The sequence below is a fragment of the Paroedura picta genome, chromosome 17, assembly GCF_049243985.1.
Source record: "Paroedura picta isolate Pp20150507F chromosome 17, Ppicta_v3.0, whole genome shotgun sequence".
Classification (NCBI taxonomy): domain Eukaryota; kingdom Metazoa; phylum Chordata; class Lepidosauria; order Squamata; family Gekkonidae; genus Paroedura; species Paroedura picta.
Genome location: NC_135385.1, coordinates 23,293,884 through 23,321,243, shown reverse-complemented (window position 1 = coordinate 23,321,243; position 27,360 = coordinate 23,293,884). Strand labels below are relative to the sequence as shown.

Sequence of the window (27,360 nt, the reverse complement as noted above, 5' to 3'; positions counted from 1 at the left end):
TGCAATTTCTACAGCAATCGGATCCTTGGGTTCAGCAATAGGACACTCAGCGGTCCTTTCTGCCATGCCGTGCTTTTAAAGAGTACCACCTCCCTGTCTTGAAGGATTCGACACACACCAGGCCGAAAACCTCCAAGCCTCGCTTTTAATGTGTCAACTGGAGTTGGAGAATCTGGGCCAAAGCAACAAGATCATCGCAGGAGTCCTCGGGCCGTTCTCACATATTGCATCAGGGGTCAGGCTGAGGAACATCCCAATCCCCTCCAGAGTAAGAGATGCGCAGAGGGAATTTTGCCTTCCGGTCAGCGAGTCTCTGATTGTCACAGTTTGGCCTCGGCCGTCCTGCTGGGGAGTTTTCACCGATATGCCCTTGATCCCAAATCCTTACGTGTCTGGGGGAGAAGTCCAAAGAACTGGTCTAAGTCCAAGAAGCACATCAGAAAATTGTCTCAGCAGCAAAATGGCCACTGTACACACACCAAACGCAGAAACAGCGCCGGGGACTTGGAGAAATTACGAGCATCGTGCGGCACGGCCCCTTCCACTGCTCTTGGGTGTTCTCCGTGAGCAGTGAGCATAAAGGCCTTTAACCCTGGGCAAGAACGGTGTCGGGCGCTAGGGTAGAAGCTGCTGGTAGAGGGTAGGGAAAATCTCAACGAGGCCAAGCCAAACTGATTGTCCCCGGTGAGGATCACAAGGAGAGGATCTTCCTGGGGGAGCCAGAGACCAGGCAAAAGGATCAAGTGAGACACCCAGGGGAGCTCATGGCTTCATGGTCCCATCTTTGAAGGGTCCCTCTGACTCAAGGCATTGACCTGGAAGGAAGACGGGCAGAAGGGGAAAAGTGTCCAGTTCGTTGGCTGCCGTTTCAAAATCAGAGAGGCTACATATTCTCAGAAGGGGAAGGGGAAGAGGTAGGCGGGGGAAACGTCCTGCAGGGATTGGGCTCAGGAGGACAAAAGAGTACGTCCACAGCGTAGGGGAAAGGACAAGGCTGCAGATGGGAGGGAGCGCCACCTCCTGCGGTTCAAAGGTGACTTTCTGGCTCCCCGTTGACCGAGCCCCGGCGCTCACCACCCTTGGCCGACAGGTTGCTCTCGTTGAGGCGGTACATGCGGTATCGCTCGTAATGCACATTGTGGGTTATGTCTTTGAGGTCCTGGAGGTGAGACCTGACAAGTGACAGAAGAGGTTAGGGTCGCGTCAAGGTAACCTTACAGGCCGCTCCACCCCTCTCCCCCGTGGCTGTCTCCTCCCCACCAAACCAGAACCATGGGATGAGCCAACAGGTCAACATCTTGGAGCGTCCCCTGGACACTAACAGATCTTCAAAGGGATTGGGACCACCCAAGGGGGAGGTTGGCTCCCCATGACCTGCGGATCTCAGACTTCTTGGGGGGGGGGACCCAACCTAATTCCTATTTCCTGACAACCCCCTTTTGACTATCCACCACCCAGTCTGTGACTCCTGTCAGGGACTCAACTCTGACATTCCTGCCATCCCGTCCTTGCCCCTTGAAGATGGTTTTTGAGGATCACTCCATGCCCCTTCACTCCGCAAAGCCCCCAGGAAGGAAGGCCATCCTGGCCACCAGGAGATCTTGACACAGGAGCAGTTGCTAGATGATTGGGCCCGTCCATTTGGGGCACTGTTCTTCTCTATCGGCATGGCTTCCACCACTTGGAAGGAGCATAAGAATGACCACCCATGCCCCATCTCCTGAGCGTTGGTTCTGAAAGACTCCCCAACCTCGTTTGAGTAATTAGACTCCTCCAAGTCTGTTCCTCCCCACAGCTCACCGGATTAACAGGTCCCGCAGAAGAGGAAACTCGCAGTGGGCCGGGTTCTCCACTGAAAGAGAAGAAGACAAGAAAACGGGTGAGCTTCTCGGGTGGGAAACACCTCAAGCGCCTTCCGTCGGCAACCGTAAGAGAGAGTTGGGAGGAATGACCAGCAGAGGGCGGTCTGTGGTAGAGACTCAGCCATTGTAGGCTGCCTCGAATCCCAGAGAGAAAGGAAAACTTTAAATAACATGAATAAAAGATAAGTAAGAATAATGTCTCGGGAGCAAGGTCTGCGAGGAGCCTGTGGAACACTAGAGGGCAGCAGATGCCCATGTTTAGTGAACACAGGAAAGCTGATGTCCGTCTTTTAGCGATTTGAGACTTAAAACGGCAGAAATAGCGATAGTAAAGTCAGGCGATGTTTTGTGTCATTTCGGTTGGTGCTCACAAAGCCTGGCTTTTGTTTGAGGGTTTTGTTTTGGTTACCTGCGACGTGGCTCTACCTGCAATCTGGAAACTACCGTTACCTTCTGCCAAAGGTCAAGGTTCGTCAATTGGACAAAATTAACCTGGGAACAGACTTACTAAATAATATCATCCTCAAGGGCTCGCCATTATACAACGGCCACTAGATGGTACATTTCAGGCATACACCTCATTTCCGCTGACCCCCTGATCTATCATGACATTCAAAGCAAATTTCAAGTTTTATTAATACGATTGTCACGTTCCCCCTATTGTTGGCCCTTTGACAGATCTCCCATTTAATATATCTATGAACCTTCAGCTTCTCGAAGAGTTCTGGGGCATGCAAAAGTTTTGCCCAAATATTTTGTGCTATTTGGTTCGCTCTCCAGAAAAACAGGTTTTGTTCAGCAAACGGCCTGCTGACATTTTGCAACTTCTCTCTTTGCCTGCCACGGTTTCACCACTTCTGCTTCTTAACCTAGTAATGCGACTTCTTGTTTGGTCACGTGTTGTCCCTGAATTCTTCCTGAATTGATCTTCTATGGGCAGGGAGAGGAAGTAAGAAGGCCTGTTTTGTTATATGCCGCTTTTCCCTACCCGAAGGAGTCCCAAAGCAGCTTACAAACTCCTCTCCCTTCTGATCCCCACAACAGACACCCTGGGAGGTCAACGGGTTGAGAGAGTTCTGTGAGAACTGCTCTGAGACAACTGTGAGTGGCCCAAGGTCAACCGGTTACCTTCAATGGTCCCCCATTTGGTCTTGCGGCCCAAGACTTTCTTCCCGTTCACCTGATGCTCCTTGTCCGCTCCCACCACAGCAAAAGGGATTTTCTCCTAAATCGGATGAGAGTGGGTTATTGACTCCGGTGTGTTACTGTAGGTTACAACTTCCACTTGTAAGTGGGCAGATTCCCTGGAATTACAGTTAATCGCCAAATGATGGAGATTGGGAGAAAATAGCTGCTTTGCGGGGAGGACTCCATGGCATTGCACCCCAGTTCAATTGTTTTGGGGCCACCCTTCTCCCTGAATATTGCATCCTTTCCTTTCTGGACAAGTCACCTGGCCCGTTCCAGCCAATCAGGGACCCAACCCCAAATGGGATGTTGTCCCGACAGGATGCAGTCAGCTGGATTTGGTCAGTGAGGGCAACTGAAGCCCAAACGGGTCAACGGTGGCCTCCTTCCCTTCCCTTGCCAGGTCCAGCGCTGTCAAAAGCGGTCACAAAAATAAAAGAGCAGGGGATACTTCTGTGTCCGTGCAAAAAAAAAGCAGTTCTGGATAAGCCTTCCTCCCCTGCCCGGTTTGCCCTCACTTACCCGTATCTTGTCATTCAAAAGACGGTCGTCGGAGTCATCGTCAAACTCCTCCTGGGGGTAAACGTGGATGCCGTGCGCCTTCAAGTCCTTTTGGATCTGAGAGGAGGGGAAAACGGTCATCTAGAGCAGGGGTGGCCAAACTGTGGCTCTCCAGATGTCCACGGAATACAATTACCATGAGCCCCTGCCGGCAGGGGCTCATGGTAATTGTAGTCCGTGGACATCTGGAGAGCCACAATTTGGACACTGCTGACAGGCCAGAAGTCTTGGCTTGGTACGAAAGTTCAGCATGCTCGGAGAACACCCCCCCCCCAAATAGTCCACCAAGAACTGGTCCTCCCCTCTTTTACCCCACGGCTACAGCCCCACTTCCCATCAATGGCAGAGGATCTGATAAAGCCATCCTGGGACTCGACCAGAAAGAACAATGCGAATGATACTCAGAGGCATGCAAAGCCCCTCTGCTCGTAAAACCAAAATGCAGGGCCGAGACGGGGAGGAAATCTCGCGGACCCAGCTGGCTTTCCTACGTGCAAAGGGGTTTTATTTCTCTTTCCATGGCAGGAAGCCCCTCCCTGCCGTCTGGGACAGTCTGGGGGCGGCATGATCACTCTGTGCCGGTTGAACAAGACATCTGGGGCGGCCCCCTTACCCTTTGCTTGAACTCCGCCCGCTCCTCCAGGGTCAGCGTGTCCGCTTTGGCGATGACGGGCACCACGTTGGTGATCTTGTGCAGCCGTCGCATGAACTCCAAGTCCAGGGGCCGCAGCCTGCGGGGGGAAGGGAAGATGCCACGGGCAGGAGTTATGTCAGCCGCACAGCGGTACCCAGGGATGCCAGACGCAGACCCGGAGATCCCCCCGGAACGACAGCTCATCTCCACAGTCCCCCTCCAGCTGCCCTTGGCAGGGACCTGGACACTTTCCAGCATGCCTGGCTCAATGCCTCATCGATCTGACAGCGCCCCACATCTTTAGGCCCAAGCGCTGTGTCCTTTCTGGCTTCACACCTGACTGTGCCTACTGCTTGAGGTCAGGACTGTCTCCTCAAGTTAGGAGTTGCTCTCTGGGCCTTACCCCTCCCCTGCTGCCTGGTTCTTTTTGTTGGAACAGACAAGATCTATAATGGGCACGATGGAGCGGAATATTGGGAATGTCCTGCAGGGGGCGGTGAAGGACATGTGCATTTAGCATAGTTACACCAGGAAGCTCTGGATTCTTTTTTCAAAGATCCTCCTCCTGGATCTTGTTAGATTGTCTTTGCATGCGGTCGAATCAGGCGCAGCAGCTGTGGGACAATTGGTCCGAAGCGGTGAACAGACCCGGCTGTACCCACACGTCTCCCCAGGCAGGGCAGAGGCAAAGGGAGAGCAAACCTGCTGGCCGTTCCTTCGGAACGATCAAGAAGGGCTTGTTTTAATTAAAAATGACAGAGATTCCTGGCACGGACTGAGGAACGTGAGGCACGAGCCCTTTCCAGCCGCCCCGGCGTGCCTCTCCACGGAAACCCGAAGGCTCGGATGACAAGGAAGGTACACAGGAGGAGGGGAGCCTGGTGTGAATTGGGGTTCCTTTCTGGGAGCCAAGGGCCAGCTCTGCATCTTCCCTGCGAGTGTGGCTGGTGCCCTTCCTCCTCAGGGGAGACCATGGCTCAGGGGAACAGCCTCCGCTTGGCACGCAGAAGGTCCCAAGTTCAGTTCCCAGCATCTCCAGTTGAAAAGGCCAGGCAGGGCTGGTGGGAACACCTCAGATCTTGGACTTTGAAAAACTGTTGCCAGTTTGAGTGGACAGTACTGGATGGGCCGATGGCGTGATTCAGCCTAAAGCAGCTGGATTTTGGAGAGAGGCCATGGCTTGGTGGCAGAGCCTCTGCTTGGCATGCAGAAGGTCCCACGTTCAATCCCCGGCATCTCCAGTCAGGAAGGACCGGGTGAAAGGTGATGGGGAAGACCTCTGCCTGAGACCCTGGAGAGCGGCTGCCGGTCTGAGCAGGCAATACCGGCTTCGGCGGGCGCTCTGAGTCAGGTCAAAGCCGTTCCGCCGGCTCCAGACCAAAACCCGACACGGTTCCAGCCCTTACGGCGATGGAGAACGATGCCAAGTGAAATCTCCAGAGCCCCAACAAGGAGCAGTCATCGGTTTCATGGAGGTCAGAGAGAGGGGCTTTAGCTCTCCCCACCGGGCTCTTGCAGCTGTCCTGGGGAATCAGCACACTCCAGTGAAGACGGCAGAAAAGTGAGGCCCCTGAGTCCCTCTGCAGAGCCGCATTCCTTAGATGCGGACGCGGAAAGGTCTCCCCCTCTGCGACTTACCAGTGCCCCGTGGGCGGCACGAAATACACGCAGGCGTGGACGCGGGTGTCGGGGATTTTGCGCTTGCGGTCGATGAGAATCTCCTCCCTTAAGTAGCGCTCGTATTGCTCGTTGATGTACTCCAGGATCGGGTCCCAGCTACAAGGGAGAGGCAGAGAGAGAGAGAGAGAGAGGGTTGGGGCGAGACGTTCATGTTTGTCAAGGCGGAGCTGCCTTTCCAAACAAAGATGGCCGGCCGTTGCCTCGGTTACGGTGCAGTACCAGTTTTGATTGTTGATCTGGTCCCCGAATCCCGGCGTGTCCGTCACCGTCAGCTTCATCTTCACACCCTTCTCTTCGACCACTGCCGGGGACAGAGGAGGCGCGGTTAGAGATGGAGTACTTTTTCCCAAGCCAATATCAAAACAAAACAAGACAGCTATTATTATTACCCCCGTCGTGTGACGATAAATAAAGGTGATCCGTGGGGTGTGGCTTGGAAAAGAGCCCTGGACCGCAGGCCGTCTGTTTGACCCCCCCTCCCCGGCAGGAGCGTTCCTTCCCAGTCCTTACCGTGGGTCACGGAAAGGAGCTGCACCGTCTTCGGGATGCGTTCCTCGTACCCCGGGCAGGACTTGCGGCTCACTTTGGATTTGAAAAGCGTGTTCACCATGGTCGACTTTCCCAGCCCGCTCTGCCCTAGGGGACGGAGAAGAGAAGAGGACCATGTGAAGCCATCCCGGCGATGACCAGGGAGGTGGGAAAGCGACTGAGTTAAGGATTGTTTGTTTGCAGGGAGGCCGGCCGGTGAATCAAAGGATCGCTCAGGACACTTTGAAAATTAATGTTGCGGGGTCGGTACTTGGGAAAGAGACCACCAAGGAAGGCTCTGCAGAGGAAGGCCATGGCCAACCACCTCTGCTTCTCCCTCGCCTCGTAAACCCCTGGCTCTGGGTAGCCCAAGATCCGTTACAGTTTCCTGAAAAGTCTCCCACAGTGCAAAAGAGATAAAGATCGAGAATCCCGGTGGAATTCTGCATCCTTTCACATCTTTCTGACGAAGGCTGCTGTTAAACGTTCAAACATGCTACTCTTCTCTGTATTCCCCCCGCGACGAAGCTTACTGTGAAATCCAGAAGCTTGCAACACAGAATTTTATCTCCCTTTTAGGTAAAAGGACATGTCTTGCCTTTTGAGGCCAACACGGGAAAACCCAGCGTACTTTTTTCCATCTCCAGCAGACTTTATCTCATGCACATGAAACAAAACAGTGTCAGTTCAAAGTATATCTATATGGAAGGGGGGGGGGGACCCTCTGTTTGCTGGCTGGGCCTCCTTCCTTGCTTGTTTACCACCAGGTTTCCCCACGGAGGGCTTATCTGGCTGCAAGGGGCTCTCCTCTCCCTATCTCAGGCTGCTCCGTTCTCTGTCCCACACAGCCGCATCCCGCCCTTTTAAGTTCACAAAACGTCAAACTTGTCCACATTTGGAGAGGAGAGGTGGGGGGAAAAAACACAGAATTTCCCAGGATTGATGGGAACCAGATGTGCAGCTGTCAGGAAGAGGTCGGCGGAGTCACAGCTGGGACGGCTTTCGGCTTCCCCGTCCCTGGCTCCTAATTGGCCAGTGCTGCCCCCGACCCCTCTGGCACTGCACCAAGGCTGCCCAGGGGGGGTGGAGGGTGGGCGGTGGCGGGTGTCCAAGTGAGGAAAATGACAGGGAAGGAAGAAGCTTCCCTTTTGGCTCTTGGCTGCAGGAATCGGCTTGTTTTAGGAGGGCAGGAGTGAAGCCTCATTAGCGGACAAATCCTCAGCAGGCTGTTCCAAGCGTCCCTTTGCCACAAGAAGGACTAAGATCTTAGTTTGTTTACAATGGCGCAGGCTTGAGGGGAGCCACGTGCTGCAGCATTTGGGGCATTCTGGCACACTGAGTAGTGAAGAGCGTTAGGTCTGGGAGTCCCGGGTTTGAATCCCTGCTTGCAGGTTGACCGTGCCCCAGTCAGAATCTCTCAAGCTAGCCTACCTCACAGGGTTGTTGGGAGTATAAAATAGAGGGGAGAATGGCACGAGCCACTTGGGGGGGAAAGGTGAGGTATAAATACATAAATAAAATTTATGTTATTTTTTAAGAAGTCCTGCCCTTCTGATAGAATGAGTTCAGGGCGACACCCAGGGGTCTGTCCAAACAACAACCCAGCAAGGTAGGTTCTTCAGAATGATAGTGACTACAGCACAGCGGGCCGATGGAGCCTCCGTGAGGCAGAGAGGATCTGAACTCGGGCCCCACAATGAGCCAGAGAATCGTTCCCTGAGAATGGGAGAACCAGCCTCAATCCACAGTGAGCCCTAGCCAACATGGACATCTGGAGAGCCACATTCGAATTCAGGACAGCCTCTCCCGTCTTCCCATCCTCCAATGCTTGGGCTGACACCACCATACTCCCCGAGGCGTTTCTCAGCAGAAGTACGCGGACAGAAATCGGGGGCTCACCTACAACCATGATGTTGAACTCGAACCCTATCTTCATCGTCTTGATCCGCATCTGATCCAGCACCGCCTCGATCCCCACGTAGCCAAACAGCTCCCGGCCCCCGGGGCCAGGGGTCGGGGCGCCCAGGGGCGTCGGCGCCCGAGCTGGCTGGTCTTCCATGCTGATCCGCAGCAGCGTCTGGTTGCTTTCTGAAAGTGGAAGAGAAAATCGTCAGCCAGGTGGCCTGCTTCCTCCCTGGGAGCTTCCTCTTCCGCTGGCTTCCCGACCTGCAGGACTAGAAACTTCCCAGAACCAATAAGCAGAACTAACCCAGCCCACTTCGGGGGACTTCCCCTGAGTGTAGTTATCCCCGACTGGAGATTTCAGGGCGGTGTCTCAGACGGGGAACAGGAGAGGCAAACTGGGGCTCTACAGATGTCCGTGGATGACAAGAGATCCTAAGGACCATCTACCAACCTTGAAGAGCAACTAAGGCCTTGAAGACCAAGAATGTTTAATTCTGCTTCTGCGTGTGCACGCTTCTTTGGACACCCTGAAGCAGACTTCTGCAGCCCTTGCGTGCAGGGAGAGCGATCCAGGGGGGTGGCCCTGTCGATCTGAGCCCAGGGGCACCTTGACGACCAACCAGATTTCGCAGTGGGGACAAGTTTTCCTGTGCCTGCAGGCTTCTTGAGTCACAGCGAAGCAAGATGCTGCCCGGTTGCATGCACAGATGGGGCCACATGCTGCGGGCCACCCTGGACTCTCGGTTTTTAAAGAGTTGCGTCTCAGTTCCCCAGGGTGGGGGATATTCCGTGCATCCAAAGCGGCAAAAACAAGGGAAAAGCCCCAACCCTCCTCGACCTTTTTCGGCATGTCAGACAGTGAGGAAGTGAGATGGGGGCCTCCCCTCTCCCCGTAACAGCCCTCCATCAGAGGCATTCACTGGCCACACACAAGACAGGATTGTGCTCCCTGGGAGAGCCGCAAAAGGAGAAGGAGAAGTGAATGAAGAGACGTAACATGTTTCTTCCCCTGGCAAGTTCTCTGACAGGGAAAGCTACCCTGCAGCCAGTGGGCCTGAATAAGTAGCCCCCCTGGAGGGGCCAGACTCTAAGGGTCTACACAGTGGGGTGCTGGCCGTGTGCCCAGATACGGGGGACGTTCTGCTGGAGGGCTACATTTTCCCAGGACGAGGGGCGCCTCTAGACAGACTGACCCACAGGCAGAAAACAGCGTGATTTGCAGGAAAGGGGGCATGGGGTGGGAAGTTAGACTGTAAATATTTGCCAGACTGCCCAGCGCACAATATATGGCGCCTCGAGAAAGGAAATTGGACAGTCGCCCACGTGCGACGTGATGGACCGGTAGCTGGGTTTGCAGGTACGCTACTTCTGGACATGGAGGCTCCTCTGAGCCCCCTTGGGCTTAAAAGGCCTTTCCTCCAAATTACGCTGTGCGTGATGTGTCATGAATGGCATTTCTTCCTCCATGCAGCACTTGTGTTATATTGCAGTCTGATTCTGACCCGTAATTTCTCTCTGGCGCCCTGGTTTCTAGCAGAAAGGGATGCATGACTCATTTAAAGAGGAAAGCCCAATCCTTACTTGTCTTCTGTTACTCCTTTTCTTTCGCAACAAAGTTGTGCCATTTGACTTGAGCAGCATGTTTATGCAGCGTGGTGGTGGTGGTGGTGGTGGGGTCGACTGTGTGACATAGGGTTTCGAGGGTCAGATCTGGGATTCCAAAATCCAAAGGAGGGTGAAGGGGATGGCCTTAAAGAGGTCTAGCCTGTGATCCCCTTCCACATTTAGGTCCAAACCCACAAAGTGGGGAGCACTGGGTGAGATCAATTTCACGGAGGAGAGGAATTTGTAATGCAAATGCGCCTTCTTGCCCACCCCGTGAGAAATCCAGACTTAAAACAAAACACATCACTGTTTTCAATCTCTTTTTTGGGTGGTGGGGGAACCCTGCTTGCTAACTTCCTGCTCTGCGCAGAAGCGAAAAATTGCTCTAGTCTCAAGTCAGGATCTCTTTCCCCCCAATACGTTGCATTACCCAGATCGGCTTACCTCCTACAAGGGGGTAGACCCACATTCAGGCCCTGCCTCGCCCCTCTCCCCTTCAAAAGGGATCTTGCCTCACTGGGTCACACCCTGCTTTGGTTTCCGACCCAGAGCGTGCCTTAAGGAAACACGGCGGAACAGTTCCCTTTTTCTTGAAAAATAAAAAACGCCTCCCTCTGACCGCTCCCACAAGAAATTGAGCAGCGTTTCGGAGAGGGTGGCTGCATCTCAAACAGAGACCCACCTTGGGCAAGCTGGCTGCATGTGAAGGAGTGGGGAATCAAGCCTGGTTCTCCGGATCGGAGTCCGCCTCTCTTAACCCCTACCCCACGCTGGCTCTCTTAGCACCAAATTTCCCAGAAGGAAAACCAGGGGCTGCCCCCTAAATCTCAGGACCGCCTGCCAGTTGTCAGCAGGAACAGTTGCAAGTTAAGCAACTGCTCCCAAAAGCACGGCATGCCCACGTCCTCCCGAAAGGACACCCGAGCACTGACCAGCACACCAGATTTTGGGAGAAAAGCAGTTTGTGATGGCGTTCCTTTGCCCTGCACAATCTGTTTCCACAGCAGCAGACGGCCGGGGTCAACCCACCCCTGTCTGGTCTGGGCAGCAAGGAAATTCTCGCCCCTCCTGTGTGCGCTTGTGTGGGTGCAGAGCATGCAAAACTTTGGCCAAGCAGAGATGGCGAGGAGCCCCTCCAGGCCACCGTCTGCTTGACGGTTTTCTGTGAACAACGCCAGGGCCAGATTCACACCCCTGACGCCAAAAGTGGCTGGTCCATTTGAACGGCCAGGCTGTTTTTTTTTGGGGGGGGGATGTCATAGCGGGAAGGATATTGCTGGGAGGCCTTAATCCCAGGCGGGTGGGAAAAGGGGCTTGGGGTTAGCGACTAAGAGCTAGGATCTCGCATGTCGTCCAAAGTTTACCCCGCAACTTGCTGAGTGCTGGGAGAGGCAGGCGGCCCCATCTCCTCCCAGGGTAAAGGTTTTGGGGTGCCAGCCTCCAGGTGGGGCCTAGGGATCCCCTGGAATCACATCTTGTCTCCAGACTGCAGAGATCAGATCCCCTGGAGCCAATGGAGGCTTTGGAGGGGGGAGGAACATACCCCACTGGGTTGTTGTACAGGTAAGGCAAAAGAAAGGAGAACCACATATCTTGCTCGGAGCTCTTTGAGGGTCGGGTGAGAGAATAAAACACAACAGAGATTTGAACGAGGGGAAGGGTTTGCCAAGGGGCTGTGGCTTCAGAGCACCAACTCCCTCCCAGCCATGGGTCCCCCGAATCTACGGCCAGAAAAAGGACTCGCCTTTCGCCAGCGCTGCTACGAGCACGAAGACGGTAACCCCGACAATAGCTAAGGATTTCCCAAATCACAAATAGTCCCTGGCATGAACGGCCATCCTGCTCACCTGCCAGGCTCAGAACCAGCCAAGCTCAGAACACACCGGCAGCCAAAGAGAAGGACCCCTTGCCCAGCAGGTCAATGCACCAACGTCTCACAATACCAACTCACAACGACAGGGAGGGGCAGGCGCCTTACAGGTTCAAAAAACCACGAATGGGGAAAGGACGTCCACCTACCGGGGCTCTGTCAAATGCCTCGAAATCTGGGGATGGCAAACGCACAAGAGGGACCCCGGCCAGCCCCTCTCGATGCACCCCAGCGCTGCCGTGCATGCCATGCGCCGGTGCCTCGCCCCTACCAGGCTGCTGCTGAGAATCCCTGGCCCGCCCCCTAAGAGCCCCATCCCACGAGGGCCCCTTGCCTGGTGGCTGGGGAATCGCCCCCCGCCCGGAGACAGAGGACAAAGAAGAAGCAGGCAAGAAGCTGTGGTGGTGGAGGAGAGATGCGCTGGGGTCTCCCTCTTTGGCTCTTTGTCTGCCGGCTGCCAGCCTGCCCCTCCTTCTCCGCACACCACCCCCTCGCCCCTGGCCCTACCTCTTCTCTCAGCCCCCAAGAAGGACGCCGGCCGAGGGGGTCTCCCCTGCTCCCCAATTCCATGTGCGAGGCGCAGGCAGACCTCTCCGGACCCCGGTCCTCACGTCTTCAGGAGCGCTGGGGGAAGAGGAATCCCCCTCCCCTCGGCCAGCACCCCTATTGGGAGCACGCAAGAGAAACAGTGAAGAACGGCTGCCTCGAACACATGACCAGAATGGTAATTGTCTTCCCGGCGCTCCCTTCCCCCTCGCCTTTCCCAGGATCCCCCACCCCCCCACCCCAATCAGGAACACAAGCCCCATTGAAAAAGTTTGCCCCGTTGCCAGCAGCCTCTCCGCACGCTCAGCAGCTTTAGACGAGAGAAGCCCAGGGTATGACTGCAGGGCTGGATTCGGGGCTCCTCTGCTGTAGATTCTCAGTGCGGCCTGAAGAGGATGGATAAAGAAACACCTGAGGGCCTTAACCCTAAAGGGGGGACTGCAGTGCACCCAAAAGTTCAGGCAGAGATGGAAGCTGGGATGGAGCCAGAAAAGAGCCTGCAGTCCACGGACGTATCGCTGGCGACCAAGAGGAAGGTCCCTCCTGCCACAGAATTCCCCATTGCTATGCACGGCTGTGGAAGGTGGGCTTTAAAGAAGGGAAGAGAGCAAATTCCTTTGGAACGGGGCATTGGGGGAGGGTTCTGTGAATCTGACTGCCGATGCAACCAATCAATGGGCCCGAGATCGAATCCTGCCTCAGCTCTGCAAGACCTGAGCAAGGCTGTTGATGACAGAGGATATTAGAGATTCATAGTCTTCCTTCCTTCCTTCCTTCCTTCCTTCCTTCCTTCCTTCCTTCCTTCCTTCCTTCCTTCCTTCCTTCCTTCCTTCCTTCCTTCCTTCCTTCCTTCCTCCCTTCCTTCCTTCCTTCCCGATGACCCTGCAGTGTAGATCAGGATAATACAGGCCCAAGGTCACCTAGCAAGCACCCAAGGCGGTGCAGGGATCCGAACCCGGCTCTCCCAGATCCTAACCCAACGTCCTAACTACTATGCCAGGCTGCAAACAGCCTCTTGGCAAAAACCAACCAACCAACCAACAACAAAAAACCCCACCCTCACTTCTTCTTCTCACATATAAAGAACATATTTTGTCAATCGCATCCCCCTGGGGCAGGCACTTAGGCCGGAATGTTTGTGAATGTTCCGTGGCTGAGCTAGCCTGCAAAACGTTTCCACAGCATCTCAGCCAACAGCTGAAGTGAGGTTTGCAGGCAGCAGGCAGGTTCTTTTGAAAGGGATTCACAAAAGATCTCTTTTCCCCCTGGTGTCACGGAGGTGGCCAGCGTCTCGGGCTCCCTGGGAATCCAGCCATGGCTCCCGATTATGTGAGGAGAAAACAGATCTGGGGAGAGGGGATGGGGGAGAGAGATTTCTAAAGAGCTTGGCTCGGGAACAGGAGAGGCAAACTGCGGAGATGCTGTCTGAGGACTTACTTGGCCGCTCTTTAACCATGCTGGCTCTCAAGGGAGGAAGGGATAGGGATGCCACCCTCCAGGTGGGACCTGGGGATTCTCTCCACTGGAACCGATCATTGCCTTGAGATCAGCTGTAATTCTGGGAGATCTCCAGGCCACAGCTGGAGGCTGGCAACCCTGCCACTAGCCCATGGGCCTGGCTTTGCTGCTTCTATAGGCAGACATGGCTGTCCATCCCAGATCCGCACAGAGTTCCATGTTTGCGGGGCAGGAAGGAGAAGTCGACAGCAGACTCGCGGCAGGGACGCGGCTGGCCATGGGAGCGGCTGTCTGAACCCGATTCCGTTCCCCTGCAGACCCCAGACTGCGGAAGAAACCCAGCAAAAGCAGCGACCGGTCCAATGCTAGTTACCTCTCGTGGTGCCTCCAAGTGGCCCTCTGTCCAGCCGCTGGAGCCGGCCCAGAGACGTCCAGAGCCGACCCACCCGGCTTCTGCTTCATGCGCTGGCTTCCGTGGGGCGACTGGAGGGGTGGTGCCAGTGACTTAGCACTTCCCGTCCTGTGGGTTCTTCTTCCGACCAAGTGTCAAGAGAGTACGAGACCACAGCAGCAGCCGTGTGTGTGTGAGTGTTGGGCGTGTGGGTTCGAAGCTGCCCACGGCGCATGCGGTAGGGAGCTGGGGGTCAGGCTTTGGCCCTCCTGGCTTGAGATTCTCCTAAAGGCTCCAGAGGTGGGTGGGTGTGTGCATGCCCACGGCCTCCCAGAGGTAGCTGAAAGAGGGTCTCAAGTTCAGGCACTCTAGAAGGGAACGTGGGAGGCTGTCTTGAGAGTGAATTAGTCCACTGAGGTCTATTCAGGTTGGTGGTAATATTTTTCACTTCACCTCCCTCATATTTGGAGAGGCTGGGATTGAACCGGGACCTTCCATAGGCCAAGCAACTGGTTGGCCACCGTGTGAGATGGCATGCTGGGCGAGATGGACCCCTGGGCTGATCCAGCAGGGCTCTTCTGAGGTTCTTCCGAAGGCCTTGGCTTCTCTGCTCTGTCGTTCGCCCTCCAGAGGAACTGGCTGCCCCCCTGTGTGGGACAGGAGGCTGGACTAGATGGATTATGGGTCGGATCCAGCAGACCTCTTGTGAGGTTCTTAAAACCAATAGTGCTCCCTTGCCCGAAAATGACCAGGTGGCAGCTCCCGGATCCCACGCTGAGCAACCTTTTGCTTGCTCGTGCCGCACCGCCCACCCCCTTGAAGACGACACGCTGACATCCCTGCCTTCCATCTGGCGGAACGGCTCCCTCGCAAGGGGCCTTCCGCTGCCAGGGAACACCTGCTTCCTGAACAGATGGGCACAGCGGGCCGAGGAACTCTCCCGCCTCGGCCGTTTCTTCTTCTCTGCGGGACCAAACTCTTGCCTGCTTTCCTGCTTTCCTGCTCCCTAATGCAGGCAGAAATCACCGTGAGCCGCAGGAGCAGAGTCAGGTCCATGCCAGGAATGGCCGGGCACCCTCAGTCGGGGTTGGGCGCAAGGGATGCGGGAGAGGGATTAATCCAGCGAAGCATTTGCACTGTGATGATGCCGAGTGTGGGTTTTTTTACAGGACGCAAGCCCAGGTCCCTGCCCCAAGGCACATACAGCCCAAAACACACCTTAAGGGAGAGGGCGAAGAGAAGTGAAGCCGACAGGGGTGGAAACAAGGGAGGGAGATGTGAACGGAAGCCAAAACGAACCCCCAGGCTCCCCGACAACCGGTATAGGAGCACCCTACACTGTCCCCTCCGCAGAATCAGCAGACACAAAGCGGCAGGCCTCCAGCATCAACGGATGGATCCAGTGTGCGTGCCCCAGAGCGGAGGGATCTGCCTGTTTCTCTCCTGCCCCTTACCTTCTCTCCCTCTCGGCCTGCCCCAACACCGGCCCTAAGAACCGGCTTGCCCATCCACTGCTAACTGAACTTGAGAAGGGAGGACCGGTAGGTGGAGGGAGGCGGTTGCCACGGCGAGGCCAACAAGGCGACGGTTGCTAGGCAGCGATGATGTCACAAAGGGGATCCTCTCCAAGGGAGGCTGCCTTGCCTCGAGCCCCACGATGCACCTCTCTCAGGAGGTGGTGGGATGGGAAGGACGGCCGGATTGGCTCCCTGGAAAACACAGCAGTGTCTAGTGTGCGTTGCCTGGCCAGCAAACCTCTGTGCCTCTCAGTTTGCAAACTGTGGGTTGGAAGACACCTGGAGATTTTGGAGGCAGAACCTGCGGAGGGCTATAATGCTACGGAGGATGCCCTCCAAAGGAGCCCTTTTCTCCATGGAAGCTGGCCTTGGTCATCGGGAGATCAGTTGTACTGGTGGGACCTCTCCATGGGACACCTGGAAGTTGGCATCCCTACGAAATGGTCATCCTTTACTTTGTATGGTTTCATCTCCGGGTTCTGTAGCACTTTTGGTAATTGTATATCATGTTGTGGTTCTCTTTTTTAAAATGATAAGGGTACTTGATTTGATTAGTCATCCCTTACTATAAACACAGAAGAAACCATGAGGAATAACGCTCAATTTCGTTTTTGTTAAAGGTCTTCGCCTCTAACCTGCAGTGCCAGGAGCAGGGTCCCCAAGGCACTCTGCAGATACTCAGGAACAATTTCCCCTCTCGAAACACACTCACAGAGGCGAACGTCGAATTGGCAGCCCAGGAAGGAATTGCCCAAATTCTTCCGTGGCTGCAGGGGAAAATCATCGGCTTGTCTGTCAAACCCCGAAACACGCGCCCAAAATCTGAGTCGTGCTCCTTGATGTTTATCGTTCCAGAAAATGGTGGGCATGTTTGTGAGCTTAGGGCCTCCAGAGAAGAGTGATTAATGGATGCCTTTAAAAACCCCAGGGGTACAAGTGCTGTCGTTGTCTCCTAATTTATCAAATGTTCTTTCCTGTGTCCTCCTTGACGCAAAACTGCCGAGGGGTGCATCAGAGCCACAAGTTCTCCCCAGGTGACGGCGGAAAATCCCCAACAATGCTCAGAAAGAAACCCCATCAGGCCCGTCTGTTTCTTTCATTTTCCTTCTTTCCTTGATACCCATCGGAGACCCGGTTGGTCCAACTGTGTTCTCCCTCCTCTGTCCTCTCCCGACAACCACCCTGCGAGGTCGGCCAGGATGATGAGTTCCAAAGTGGCCACTGTCTCCGAGCGAGGTGATGTCTGTGGCCTGAATATCTGCCACAACAGCGGGAGACCTCCTGATCCCATCTACAGGTTGGCAACTCCAGCTGTTGTGCATCTGCACCCTCCCCCCAACCTTTTGTCCAGGAATGGCCTGCCAACAGAGCAGCCCGCCAGGAAAAGGACTTTTGACAGTCCCGTTTAAAGGAGAGGAGGGAAGGTTTCCTCTCCGGATTCTCCCAAGGAATGAGTTGGGAAGACATCCCGGTGAAGTCAGAGAAACCGTCGTGTTGCTACCTGGAGGGGTTACACAGCATTTCCATCCAGTGCTCCGGGAGGTGTTAACATTTTCAAGAGCATCTTGGAACCGGGCCACGGACTGATATTTGCAAGGCGGAGGAGGAGGGCAGGGTAGGGAGCCGGCAGTGGCAAAAGACTTCAGCGCCTGTCTCCAAGCCAGGAATCGAGGGGAGCAAACAAGGGAGGAGGGGAGGAAGGAGGAAGGCCCGAATTGTAGCTGGCGTGGATACAAAACCATTGTGTCATCTTCAAAAACGACAGCCCTGCCTTGGAAATCTGCTACGGAAATACACGTGTCCCAACCTGCCTTTCCTTGGCAAAAAGGAACCACCACCAAGGGGTCTTTGGGGGTTGGGGGGCTGGGTGGCCAGCGTTGGGCGAGGAAGCAACTGATGGTTAGGGGGTGGCCTCTAGGGACAGTGGGGAGGGCCTTCTGCAGGGTACCCTGCCAGAGACCCCACCCCCCTCCAAAGCAGCCAGGGGAAACCCATCACAATAGGAACAGCAAGAGAGCTCCTGGCCCAACCTGGAGGTTGGCAACTGTCATTGGATGTGAAGGCAGCCATGCTTGTGGTTTTTGCAGGGTGCAACGGGGAATTCGAAAACGCGGCCATTCGGTGTCCTGAAATGGAGATTGCCAACACTGGTTCCCTCTGCTAAATTTAGGGGAGAATCCCCCTTGCGTGGCCTGCAGCTGGACACGGGGTGTGGAATTATTATTCTTGGCCCTCAGAGCCAGACTCTGATTCGTCTCACCCTGGGGTGCTGTGAGGAGGAACTGTGGCTGACCCCAAGGGAAAGGGTCTCTCATGACCCAGCAGCATATGCGTGCATGCAGGGAATGTCCCAATGCGCACACACACCCCACATGCATGCACGCGCTGAAAACTGAGCCAATTTTCTCTGAAGCGAAAAGCAGGCGGAGGGAAGGGTGTGGTGCGCACTTGAGGGGAAAATAATGACAGGGTGAGGGGGAAAACTGACACTCTTACACACACACACACACACACGGGCTCTTGCTGCGCTGGACACACAACACAGGATAGCCCAGTTGAATGGCTCCTTCCGGCAGGGGAAACAGCTGGGTCGAAAGCAGCAACGTTCCCAAGGAAACCCCTTTCCCAACTGCTGTGGGAATCTCAGGGAGTCCTGCTCACAGTGGAGGGTTCGGGGTTGTGTCATGGGGGTGACGCTCTCCGTTTGCCGGTTCTGGCCCTCCCCTGGGCAATACACGATAGACGGATAACATCTTAGATTAGGCTATCTCAACCAGGGTTTTGTGAAAGCCTGGGGTTTCCCGACAGCCCTGGAAGAGCTTCCGGAATGGGTGGGGGTTAATTTATTTTTAATATATATTTAAATCTTGCAAACATTTATTGGGTGAGATGACCACATAGGGTCATGTCAGCCCCCTCCCAAAACTTCTGGGGCTTCTCAAAGCCTGAAGAATGTTTCAGGGGTTTCTCCAGGGTAGGAAAGTGGAGGAAGGCTGCTCAGGATAAGCAGATATAGGATACATCATAGATAGATAGATAGGTAGGTAGATAAAATAGATCACACTGTAGATAATTCACTAAATTCACCTCTCCCAATGTTTTGGATGGGTAATTCCGCATGTGATGTTCCAAGGGCAGCAGACAGATCTATCCCTCTCCAGCGTCCATGTGCCTGTATGTTCTAACCAGGACTGGGGGACAGACTACAAACACGTCCCCCTTTCCGGACGGCGCCCACCCAAGAAGCCTGCTCTGTCAATGCTCCTCGTCCAGTTTTTAGAAGCACAGGAGCTGCGCCAGGAAAAATAAACGGCGGTGAGGTTGGCTGCCCTCAGCCAAGGCCGGGTCCTGGGTGAAACAGCCCATCTCCCTCCGTCCCAGGAGACCACGGGGATTAAGCCTCTTCACAGCCCTAAAATGCCTAGCTTTCTAGCAACGCTGCTGGGCCCCGGCCAGAAGCCACAACGGCAGGGGAATGACGCTATCTTTGTAGGGGGGGGGGCGGTCCCGGGACGGAGGCCGGGAATGCCAGGAAACGCAGCTGGCTGTTTCCTTCTTTAGGAAAGGTTTGTGTCAAGTGGATCGTTCAACGGTGTTGCAAGATAGGATTTCCCCACCGTGCTGTTCCACATGCCCGGAATTAAAATCCAACCGCCTAGGGACCAGGAGGACGTTAGAAAGCAAACCTGGGTTGCACGGTTGTGGTTTGGGAGAAAGGTTGAGCCCCTGTGACCGGCAGGAAGGAACGTGTCTCTGAGCATGTGCCGAGAGTTTCCCTCGCGCCATAAAGCAATTGACAGCCTCCCCCAGTGTCCTAGGCCCCCTTCCTTCAAGGAGCAACACACTGTTCCTTCTCCCTTCCTCGTTTTATATTCACAACAGCCCTGTGAGGTAGGGGGAGACTGTTTTGGTTCCCACGTCACGTGCAGAACTGAGGAGCGAGGAGACCTGGGCCTATTCTGCACACCGTAGATAATGCACTTCCAATGCACTTTAGAAGTAGATTTTCCTGTTCCTCACAGGAAAATCCAGCTGCCAAAGCACATTGAAAGTGCATTATCCTATGTGTGCAGAATGGGTCCTGAGTTCAAATCCCCACTCAAGCCATGCAAAGCTCACTGACTGATCCAGGGACACTCGGTGGCCCTCACAAGCAAACATAAGAGAGGGCTAGGGGAGCATAAAAATGCCACAAATAGACTGAAAATCTGCATTCCTGTTTCTGCACCTCACATTCCGCACCTCCCAAAACTCTGCCAAAGGTTTGGCTAAGTAGCAGGACTGCAAATCTCTCTTTGGTTTCATGAGCACCTACCTTCCTTCGAGCAGGCCTTCCTTTCTACGTCCTTCTTCTCCGAAAAGGCCTCCAGAGGTCCATCTGCCGATGTGATGGGTTCTTCCTTGGCGCAAGAAGTGGGTGCTGGCGTTTCAAAACGGGGTGCCTCTTGGCCGGGTGCTGAGTCGAACCTCTTAGCTGGGGCACGGCAGTGTTCTCTTGGGCTGGCTGCGACTGGGGTCCCTTGGGTGGGGGCCATCAGGGAGGCCCCTAGAAAGGACGGCTGGGACCCAAAAGGCCCTATTTGAGGTGGCGGGCCGAGTCGGAAGGGAGTTAGCCGAGGAGGGGATGCGGAGCTTGCTGAAGAGAAACCACCACCCACGAGAACAGCTCTACCCTCCTTGGGCATCTCTGCCAGTGGCCGGGGCAAGCCGGGACTGGTGCCGAGGTTGACGTGGATCTGTGCCCTCGGCGACGGCTTGGGTGCCGACTCGGGCGTGGGAACCGTGGCAGCAGCCTGCGACGTCTTCTCAATCAAGCCATCCAAGCTGATGGGGAACTTCTGCAGTTTGACGGTCTGTTTGGCAACCGTGGGGGCAGGGGGCACGTGTGCCAGCCGGCCGGTCTCCAAGGGCGGCACGGGAGGCCCCTTTGTGGCGCCGATCTTTGGCAAAGGCGTCGGGCGGTTTTGGTCACTGGCGGCCAGCTCTGCGGCTAAAGATGGGGAGGCGCTGGGGGAGGTCCCCGGGTCTTCTGCAATATGCAGGTCCAACGATAGCGACGAGCCGCAGTTGGTCGACACCGCTGAGCCCGGCTGGACGGGCCCGGGAGACGTCTCGGCGTGGAAGATGCTGCCGTGCGAGAGGAATGTCTTGAGCATGGGACTGGGCAGCTGGGAGACCCCGAGGGTGGGGGTCTCGGGCTGCGGGGTCACGTTCAGAAGGCTCCTGACCGGCGTCGGGCACTCGAGACTCGAGGAAGAGCTGTGGAGGCTCTCGTTGTCGCTGCCCGGCCCCAAGGACGAAGAGAACCCGTTGGGGCTGAGCCGGGTCTGGAAGGAGGAGACGCGGGTGAGGGGGCTCCCGTTGGCCCGGGCCAGGTGGGCGGTGCCTCGGTTGAAGGAGAGGCTGCCGCCGATCCTGGCCTTGAGGACGGGGCTGTGGGCCGGGCTGGGTTCGGAGCTGAGGCTGAGGTGGGACTGGTAGCTGGGCCGGACGGCGCCCCCCGCTCTCCTGCCTTCTCCGTTGCCGGTGGCCAGGAGGAGGCCAGGCAGGCTGGGGCTGATGGGGGAGCAGGGTGGGGAGGAAGGCGAGAAAGCGGGGGCGTCTTCCGCATCCTCCATCTCGAACGACCTCTTTAGGGCTGCAGAGGGAAAGGACAAAGAAAGAAGAGGGCTGCGGTTAGAAACACACAGGGGGGGTCTGAACCTGCCCGACCTCGTCCGATCACGAAAGCTAAACAGGGTCCAGCCTTATTTAGTTCTTGGATGGGAGGCCCCCCCCCCCAAGGAAAGCCCAGGTTGCTACGCAGAGGCAGGAAGGGCAAACCACCCTGATCTTCTTAGACCTGGACATTCATGTGGTCCGGGGGTCACCTTGAGTTGGTGGTGACTTAAGAGCTTATAATTATGCACTACATTGCATGGGACATTCACTGAGCTGCATATTACATTTATAGAACTATGAATCCGGGGGTGGCCAAACTGTTGCCTTCCACGTGCCCCTGGACTACAATTACCATGAGCCCCTGTCAGCGCCATAGATAGCCCCTGTGAGACCCAGTGTGTTCAGCCTGCTCCAACATGACTTCTCTTCTGCCCTTGCGACCCCCAAAAGCATACAGCCCCCAAATCCTGTCCGTTTTCACGACTTCAATCTAGCAGGGGGCCAAAACCACCGGGATGGGGATGGATTTCCACGGCTGGAGCCTGTCGCTGCGGAAGGCTCCTTTGCGGGCGGGCAGCTCAGATTCAACGTCTCTTCCCCTGTTTTGGCTTTCGGTCCAATACAAAAATGGAGAAGAAAGGAAGAGACAGCTTGTCTCGGGCTCCCGGCCTCTGCAGAACGGCGGGGTTGTGTGAGAGAGCTCCCTGTGGGGAAACCAGACCGGCTCTGGAGGCCTCTAATCTCCTCCATCTAATTGTTTGGCGTATTTTATCTCTGGGCGATACGGTATCCATGTCATCTGCTTCAAACGCTTCCCCTTGGGGGCACCAAACAGTAAGGGCTTTATTGCTCCCTCCGTGGCCTGTAAGGGGATCACACCAGTGGCATCCCCGAGTAATCCGAGCCGGCTCCCCAGACCGCTGCCCCCCTCCCTCCGGCCCTGCTACAGTTTAACCGGGGGCTTCGGGGGCAAAGGAAAGTTCGTGAGAGAGGAGAGGCCAGGAATGCAAGCTGGGATGGGCCAGGTCTCCCAACTCCTCCGTCGGCCTCAGCTCCCCACCCCGATGCTCCCGCCAGCATCCTCCTTCGCCTCAAATTAATCTTCAGGGTTTCGGAGATAAGGACTGCGGCTTTCTTCTCTGCCCCGCACTGATTTCTGCTTTTGGCCTTAGAAGGGAAAGCGTGGGCTTTCGATTTGGACCAGAGCAAGCGTTGCGTGCTTCCAAAGGACCGTTCGGTTAACACTTTGAGAGCGTAAGACTCCCAGAGTCGACCCCTCTCTGCCTTTCCCTGAGGAGTATTCCCCTGGATTCAGATTCTAGCACGGGGGCCAGAGACAGACTGTGAGAATCAACAAAGCACAATGTTCCGGATATGCTTGCAGGCAAGGGAGAGAATAGGCGATCAAACCATATGTCGCTCGCGCAAGTGAGCTGATCCGCACAGCAAAGGGGAAGAAAACAGCCCCTGACGTAGAGCCGGTGAGTCATCACGGCACCCACAATCTTTCCCCCAAACTGGGTTTGATTCTCCACTCCACACGCAGCCAGCTGGGGCACCCTGAGCTAGTCCCGGTTCTCTTTGGGCTGTTCTCTCAGAGCTCTCTCGGTCCCACTGACCTCACAGGGCATCTGTTGTGGGGAGAGGAAGCTGTTTGTGAGCTGTTCTGGGGCTCCTCCGGGTCGTGAAAAGCAGGGTATAATAAAACCCAGCTCTTTTTCTTTTAACACCAAACATGTCATTCCCGGCTCCATCAACCCGCATGACTCCATCTCTCCCCAGTGAAGACTCTCAGTTTTTGTTTCCAGTGTCTGAGGGAGATTTGAAGCTCCCCCTTGTTGACTCACTCGATAAGCACAAAGCAAATCGGCTGTTCTCTTGCGTGATCAGGGACTGGGTGGCTTCGGCACCCGGGGGTGGGGTGCGTGTCAGCATTTCCTGGAAGGTGGCGACAAGGGGGTGGGGCAAAAGGGAAGAGGGCCAGGTTCTCAGGGGCCGGCCTGCAAGGTGTGGGTCCGAGTCTTCCCCTTGGGACCCCCAGGTGCAGGACCTCGGGGAGGGAGGCCAGAATGTCAAGGGGAAAGCTCATCTCTGCAGCTAATTCTGCCTCCCCCCCCTGTGGTCGTCAGGTTCCACCCTGATCCAGTCCCCTGCTGTCCCACCGGAACCGAGGAGGCGTACTTAGTGCTAACTTCAGAGCACCTGGCTACCTGGACAGGTAAAAAGGGTAACAAAGCAAAAACCACGTCTGAGTAGCAAGAAATGACTGAAGTCTCTCCACCGCCATGGTGCTAGGTGCCCGAGGGGCTCGCACTCTGCCCCTGCCCTAAGCCCCTTCCCTCAACTCCCCCCTCTCCTGAGCCCTGACCTGTCCGTCACTGGTGGTATCATTTACAGCTCCCCCCAGGGCTGAAGGAGGCGTCCCTTCCTGCCCTCTGCCCTTCCTCCTCGCCCTCCGAGGTCTAACCCCCAGCGGCTTCCCGCTGACCCCTGAACCAGGGCGAGGGAGGGGGGACACCCCGGCTCCATCACTGTCAGACAGAAATCAAAGCCTGGGCCAGGAGGCAGAGAGGCAGCCTGCAGCTGGACGGGCCCTTCTGAGACGGCTGCTAGTCCTGCCGGCTCTTTGCTAGGGGGAACCTTGAAGGAAAGGCAAGGAAGACATTTCCCGGCTCGGCTTAGGACCACGGAGGCCTGAGTTCAAATCCACACACGGTCACGAAGCTCACACGAGAAGGCCAGCCCCGCTTTCCTGCTCTGATCTCCCTCGCACGGTCGTTGTGGAGGTCCAGCAGGATAACATCGCACAGAAGCTCGGTGGACAGGTGGGCTGCCATGGAAGGGAGTAAGAAACTGTGGCCTTCTCTGTTTGGGTGACGGCTGGAATGAAACTAGCTTGCCCTCCACCCAGATTGCTCCTGCCTGTCCATGTTGACAATACTGATTCTGATAGACCAAGGGCCTGATTCAGTCGGAAGCCGCTTCTCCTGTGCTCAGGTGTGTGACGTGCCGCAAAACCTTGATCAGAGTTGGCCAGTGATGCCGAAAGAAGGGGACAGATTCTCGGAAGAAATCGACAGGGAGTTCCCACATTGCTCCATGTTAAGGTTGCCAGCTCCGGGTTGGGAAAAACCTGGGGGCTTTGGGAGAGGAGCATGCAGAGGGCAGGGTTTGGGGAGAAGGGGGACTTCAGTGGGGTGTCAGGCCACAGGACCCCCCCCCCCTTCTGAGCAGGGGAGCTGATCTCTGCTGCCTGGAGATGAGCTATAATCCCGGGGGATCTCCAGGTCCCACCTGGAGGCTGGCATCCCTGCTCCAGGTACTCTGGGACTCCTGAGATGGATTGCACAAAGAAGAAGTGAGAAGAGAAACACATGGTCTTTTTGTCCTCCACGCAGCCAGGGACACTTTGGCTCCAGTCTGCCAAATTGCTGCCAGGAGGACAAATGGCCCCTCCCCTCCCTCCTCCCCAATGAGACAAGGGTCCAATCTTCCACTCACGCCCAGCCAACCTAGCCGATGCCACCAGGAGCGTTCAAATAGCTCCTCCGGCCGGCCGGCCCAAAGGTGAACCTCCGTAATTATAGAGGGCTAGCACATTCCTGGCGCTCCAGAGAGAATTCCCTTCCCTTTGCTGTCCTTCGCCCCCCTTAAAATCTGTCTGCGCCACCCTCCCACCTACTCCAACCTGGAGAGAGAGGAGAGGCCTGGTTCACCTTCATCTAACTATGCCAATTACGCATGTCCTCTGATGCCCCCTGCAGGATATTCTCTGTATCCTCTTGATTCCTGCACACACAATCCGGACCTTGCGTTTTCTAATACAATCTGCCCAGTCCCCTTCCAACGATCCCAGGTCTCTCCCCTTCCCTTGGCCTCACTGCCTCTGGATCCCCTCTCAAAAGGGGGCTTCTTCCCAGACTCTCCTCCATAGGGCCGTACCCCGGGAGCCCGAACCTGGCCTGGCACGTCCAGCTCCCAGCCTTCCCTTAATTACTATCTGTGAAATGCTGAAGCGGAGAGCCCGCCCCACCGACAGCTGCTAATTGAAAGCTCCCCTCCGTCTTTCCCCCTTCCTGTCTTGGCAGAGACAAGCAGGCGATTGTCAGCAGTCCATCCCCACCCCACCCACCCCTCCACAGCGCCCGGTGGCTGCCTTTTTCTCCTGGATCAAACAGGGCTGGAATATTTGGGCAGGGCTGGAGGAATGACCTGCATTTCAGCCCGGCCTGTGTCCAGAACAGTGGTATATTGGCCAGCCTGGGCTTATTTGTATTTTATCGTTGACCCTTCCTGGTTGGAGGCGAGCTGCCTTGGCTCTTCTTGCTGGTGACGTTTCCCAGACCGGAAATGCCAGCCCCACAGGAGCATTCAGGTCCGGGAGGGGAAAAGATGGGCACTCAAGCCACGCTTGTCTCTTTATCCCCTCTGGGTCTCAAAACAACCAGAGAAACAGCCCAGAGGGGGACATACAAGTAGCAACTTTTCCCTTAAAAAGACCAACAATATATTGGTACTGTTTTCTTCCTGCAAAAGACACATCGTGTATGAGCCCTGTTGGTTATCCTTTCCCCTTTTTTCCCCTTATCCCTTTTATTCCCTAAAAAGACACAGCATCGCATGGCTCCTGTCCGCCCAAAAAGACAAGCAACAAACAGGCCCTGTCTTTTTCGTTACTCCCCATCGGGGAGGGGGAGATATTCCAATTCCTAAGGTGGAAGTGGTGCAGGGGGGGAAAATGAACCCTGCCCTTCTCCATAGCAGAGAATAGCCACTTTTGAGTGCCAAATCACACAAGGAGAGTTTCAAACCACTCCAGTCCTGTGACACGCAGAGCCCCTGGGTAGGACCCAAGAGAGGCAATCGAAGCCAGGGGTTAAGCCAAAAGGTGTGCATCGCCGATGCTGGCAACCCGAATTCTGCCCCGAGAAAAACGAAACCCCCTCCTGCAAAGGGCACCATGTCCTTCACTGAAAACAAACCGAATTGCCAAACTCCTCTCCAAAGCACATTCCCTGAAAAATCATATTGGCCTCTAAGGGGCAACTGGACTTGAATCCGGCTCCTCTAGGGCAGAGCTGCAGGGCTGCCAGCTCTCCCTTCTTGATGCTGATTTCGGCAAGCTGGGGGAGGGCCCTGAAGGGGGGTTGGACCCCGCAATTCCCCTCCCCACCGTTCGAAGCCTTACTACAACCTCCTGGACCCCACAAGTTTCCCTCCCGGACATTTCAGACCTCCCTCCTCACTCATGAGGACTAGAAACTTCCTTGGAGAGGCATAGGCAGCGGGATCGGGTCACACCCATGCCAAACAGCCCTGGCTGTGAGTTTCCAAGGCACGGGTCCTCCACGTTCCTCTTTGTTTCGAAACTTTCCGCAAGTCTCGCAGAGTTTTACCCTGGGAGCACAGGTTCCAGCGTGTCCTCAGCTCCGTGGCTGCAGACTGACACCTCCCACCCAGCCTGTAAGATCTGGGGGGGGGGGGGCTTGGCCTCCTTGTCAAAAACACCCCTCCCCTCTGGCTCCAAGCCCAGGCCCTCCACTGTGCACTGAAAGCACGTTCAGCCACACCAACTCCTTGGAGGGCCACCTCCCCTCCTGAAGACCCCACGCCCCTTTGCTCACCTTCAAAGTCCGAGAGGATCCCGTCCAGATGTTCCTTGACGGACAGCTGGGACATCTTGGCCCGGAGGGGGGGCCGCCCTTGGGGACCAGGGGGGGCCGGGCGGGAGAGGGCTCCGGTCAGCCGTTGCCAGCGTGGTTCCCCTCTCTCTGGATCCTCAGCTACTTTTTAAAAACTTTTTTGCAGGGAGAAAGAACAGAGAAGCTGCAACCAGGAAAGGGACAACGGGGCACAAAACAAGACCCACACGCCCCCCAAAAAGTTCCTTTAAAAGTCACTTTGACCCCCCCTCCCCTCCGTGCCCCTCGTCTCCAGAGCCTGCCCTGCTGGCT

At 55.7% G+C, this 27,360-nt stretch overlaps 1 protein-coding gene across 5 annotated transcripts; it reads right to left on the bottom strand.

Moving 5' to 3' along the window:
- Positions 1-127: 127 nt before the first annotated feature.
- On the bottom strand, positions 128-27,360 carry SEPTIN12 (septin 12). 5 transcript variants are annotated; one of them, XM_077316106.1, is made up of 11 exons: positions 27,031-27,360; positions 20,061-21,383; positions 8,353-8,541; positions 6,436-6,561; positions 6,145-6,226; positions 5,884-6,021; positions 4,225-4,342; positions 3,573-3,668; positions 2,991-3,087; positions 1,801-1,852; positions 128-1,172 (listed from the first exon to the last, which is right to left on the bottom strand). In XM_077316106.1, exons 1-11 carry the CDS (start codon positions 27,083-27,085, stop codon positions 1,028-1,030), a joined length of 2,421 nt encoding a protein of 806 aa, XP_077172221.1. In that variant the 5' UTR covers positions 27,086-27,360; the 3' UTR covers positions 128-1,027. The 5 variants fall into 5 exon arrangements, with proteins under 5 accessions (XP_077172221.1, XP_077172224.1, XP_077172223.1 ...); XM_077316109.1 differs by lacking the exons at positions 20,061-21,383; positions 27,031-27,360 and adding an exon at positions 15,683-15,801; XM_077316108.1 differs by lacking the exons at positions 20,061-21,383; positions 27,031-27,360 and adding an exon at positions 14,211-14,339.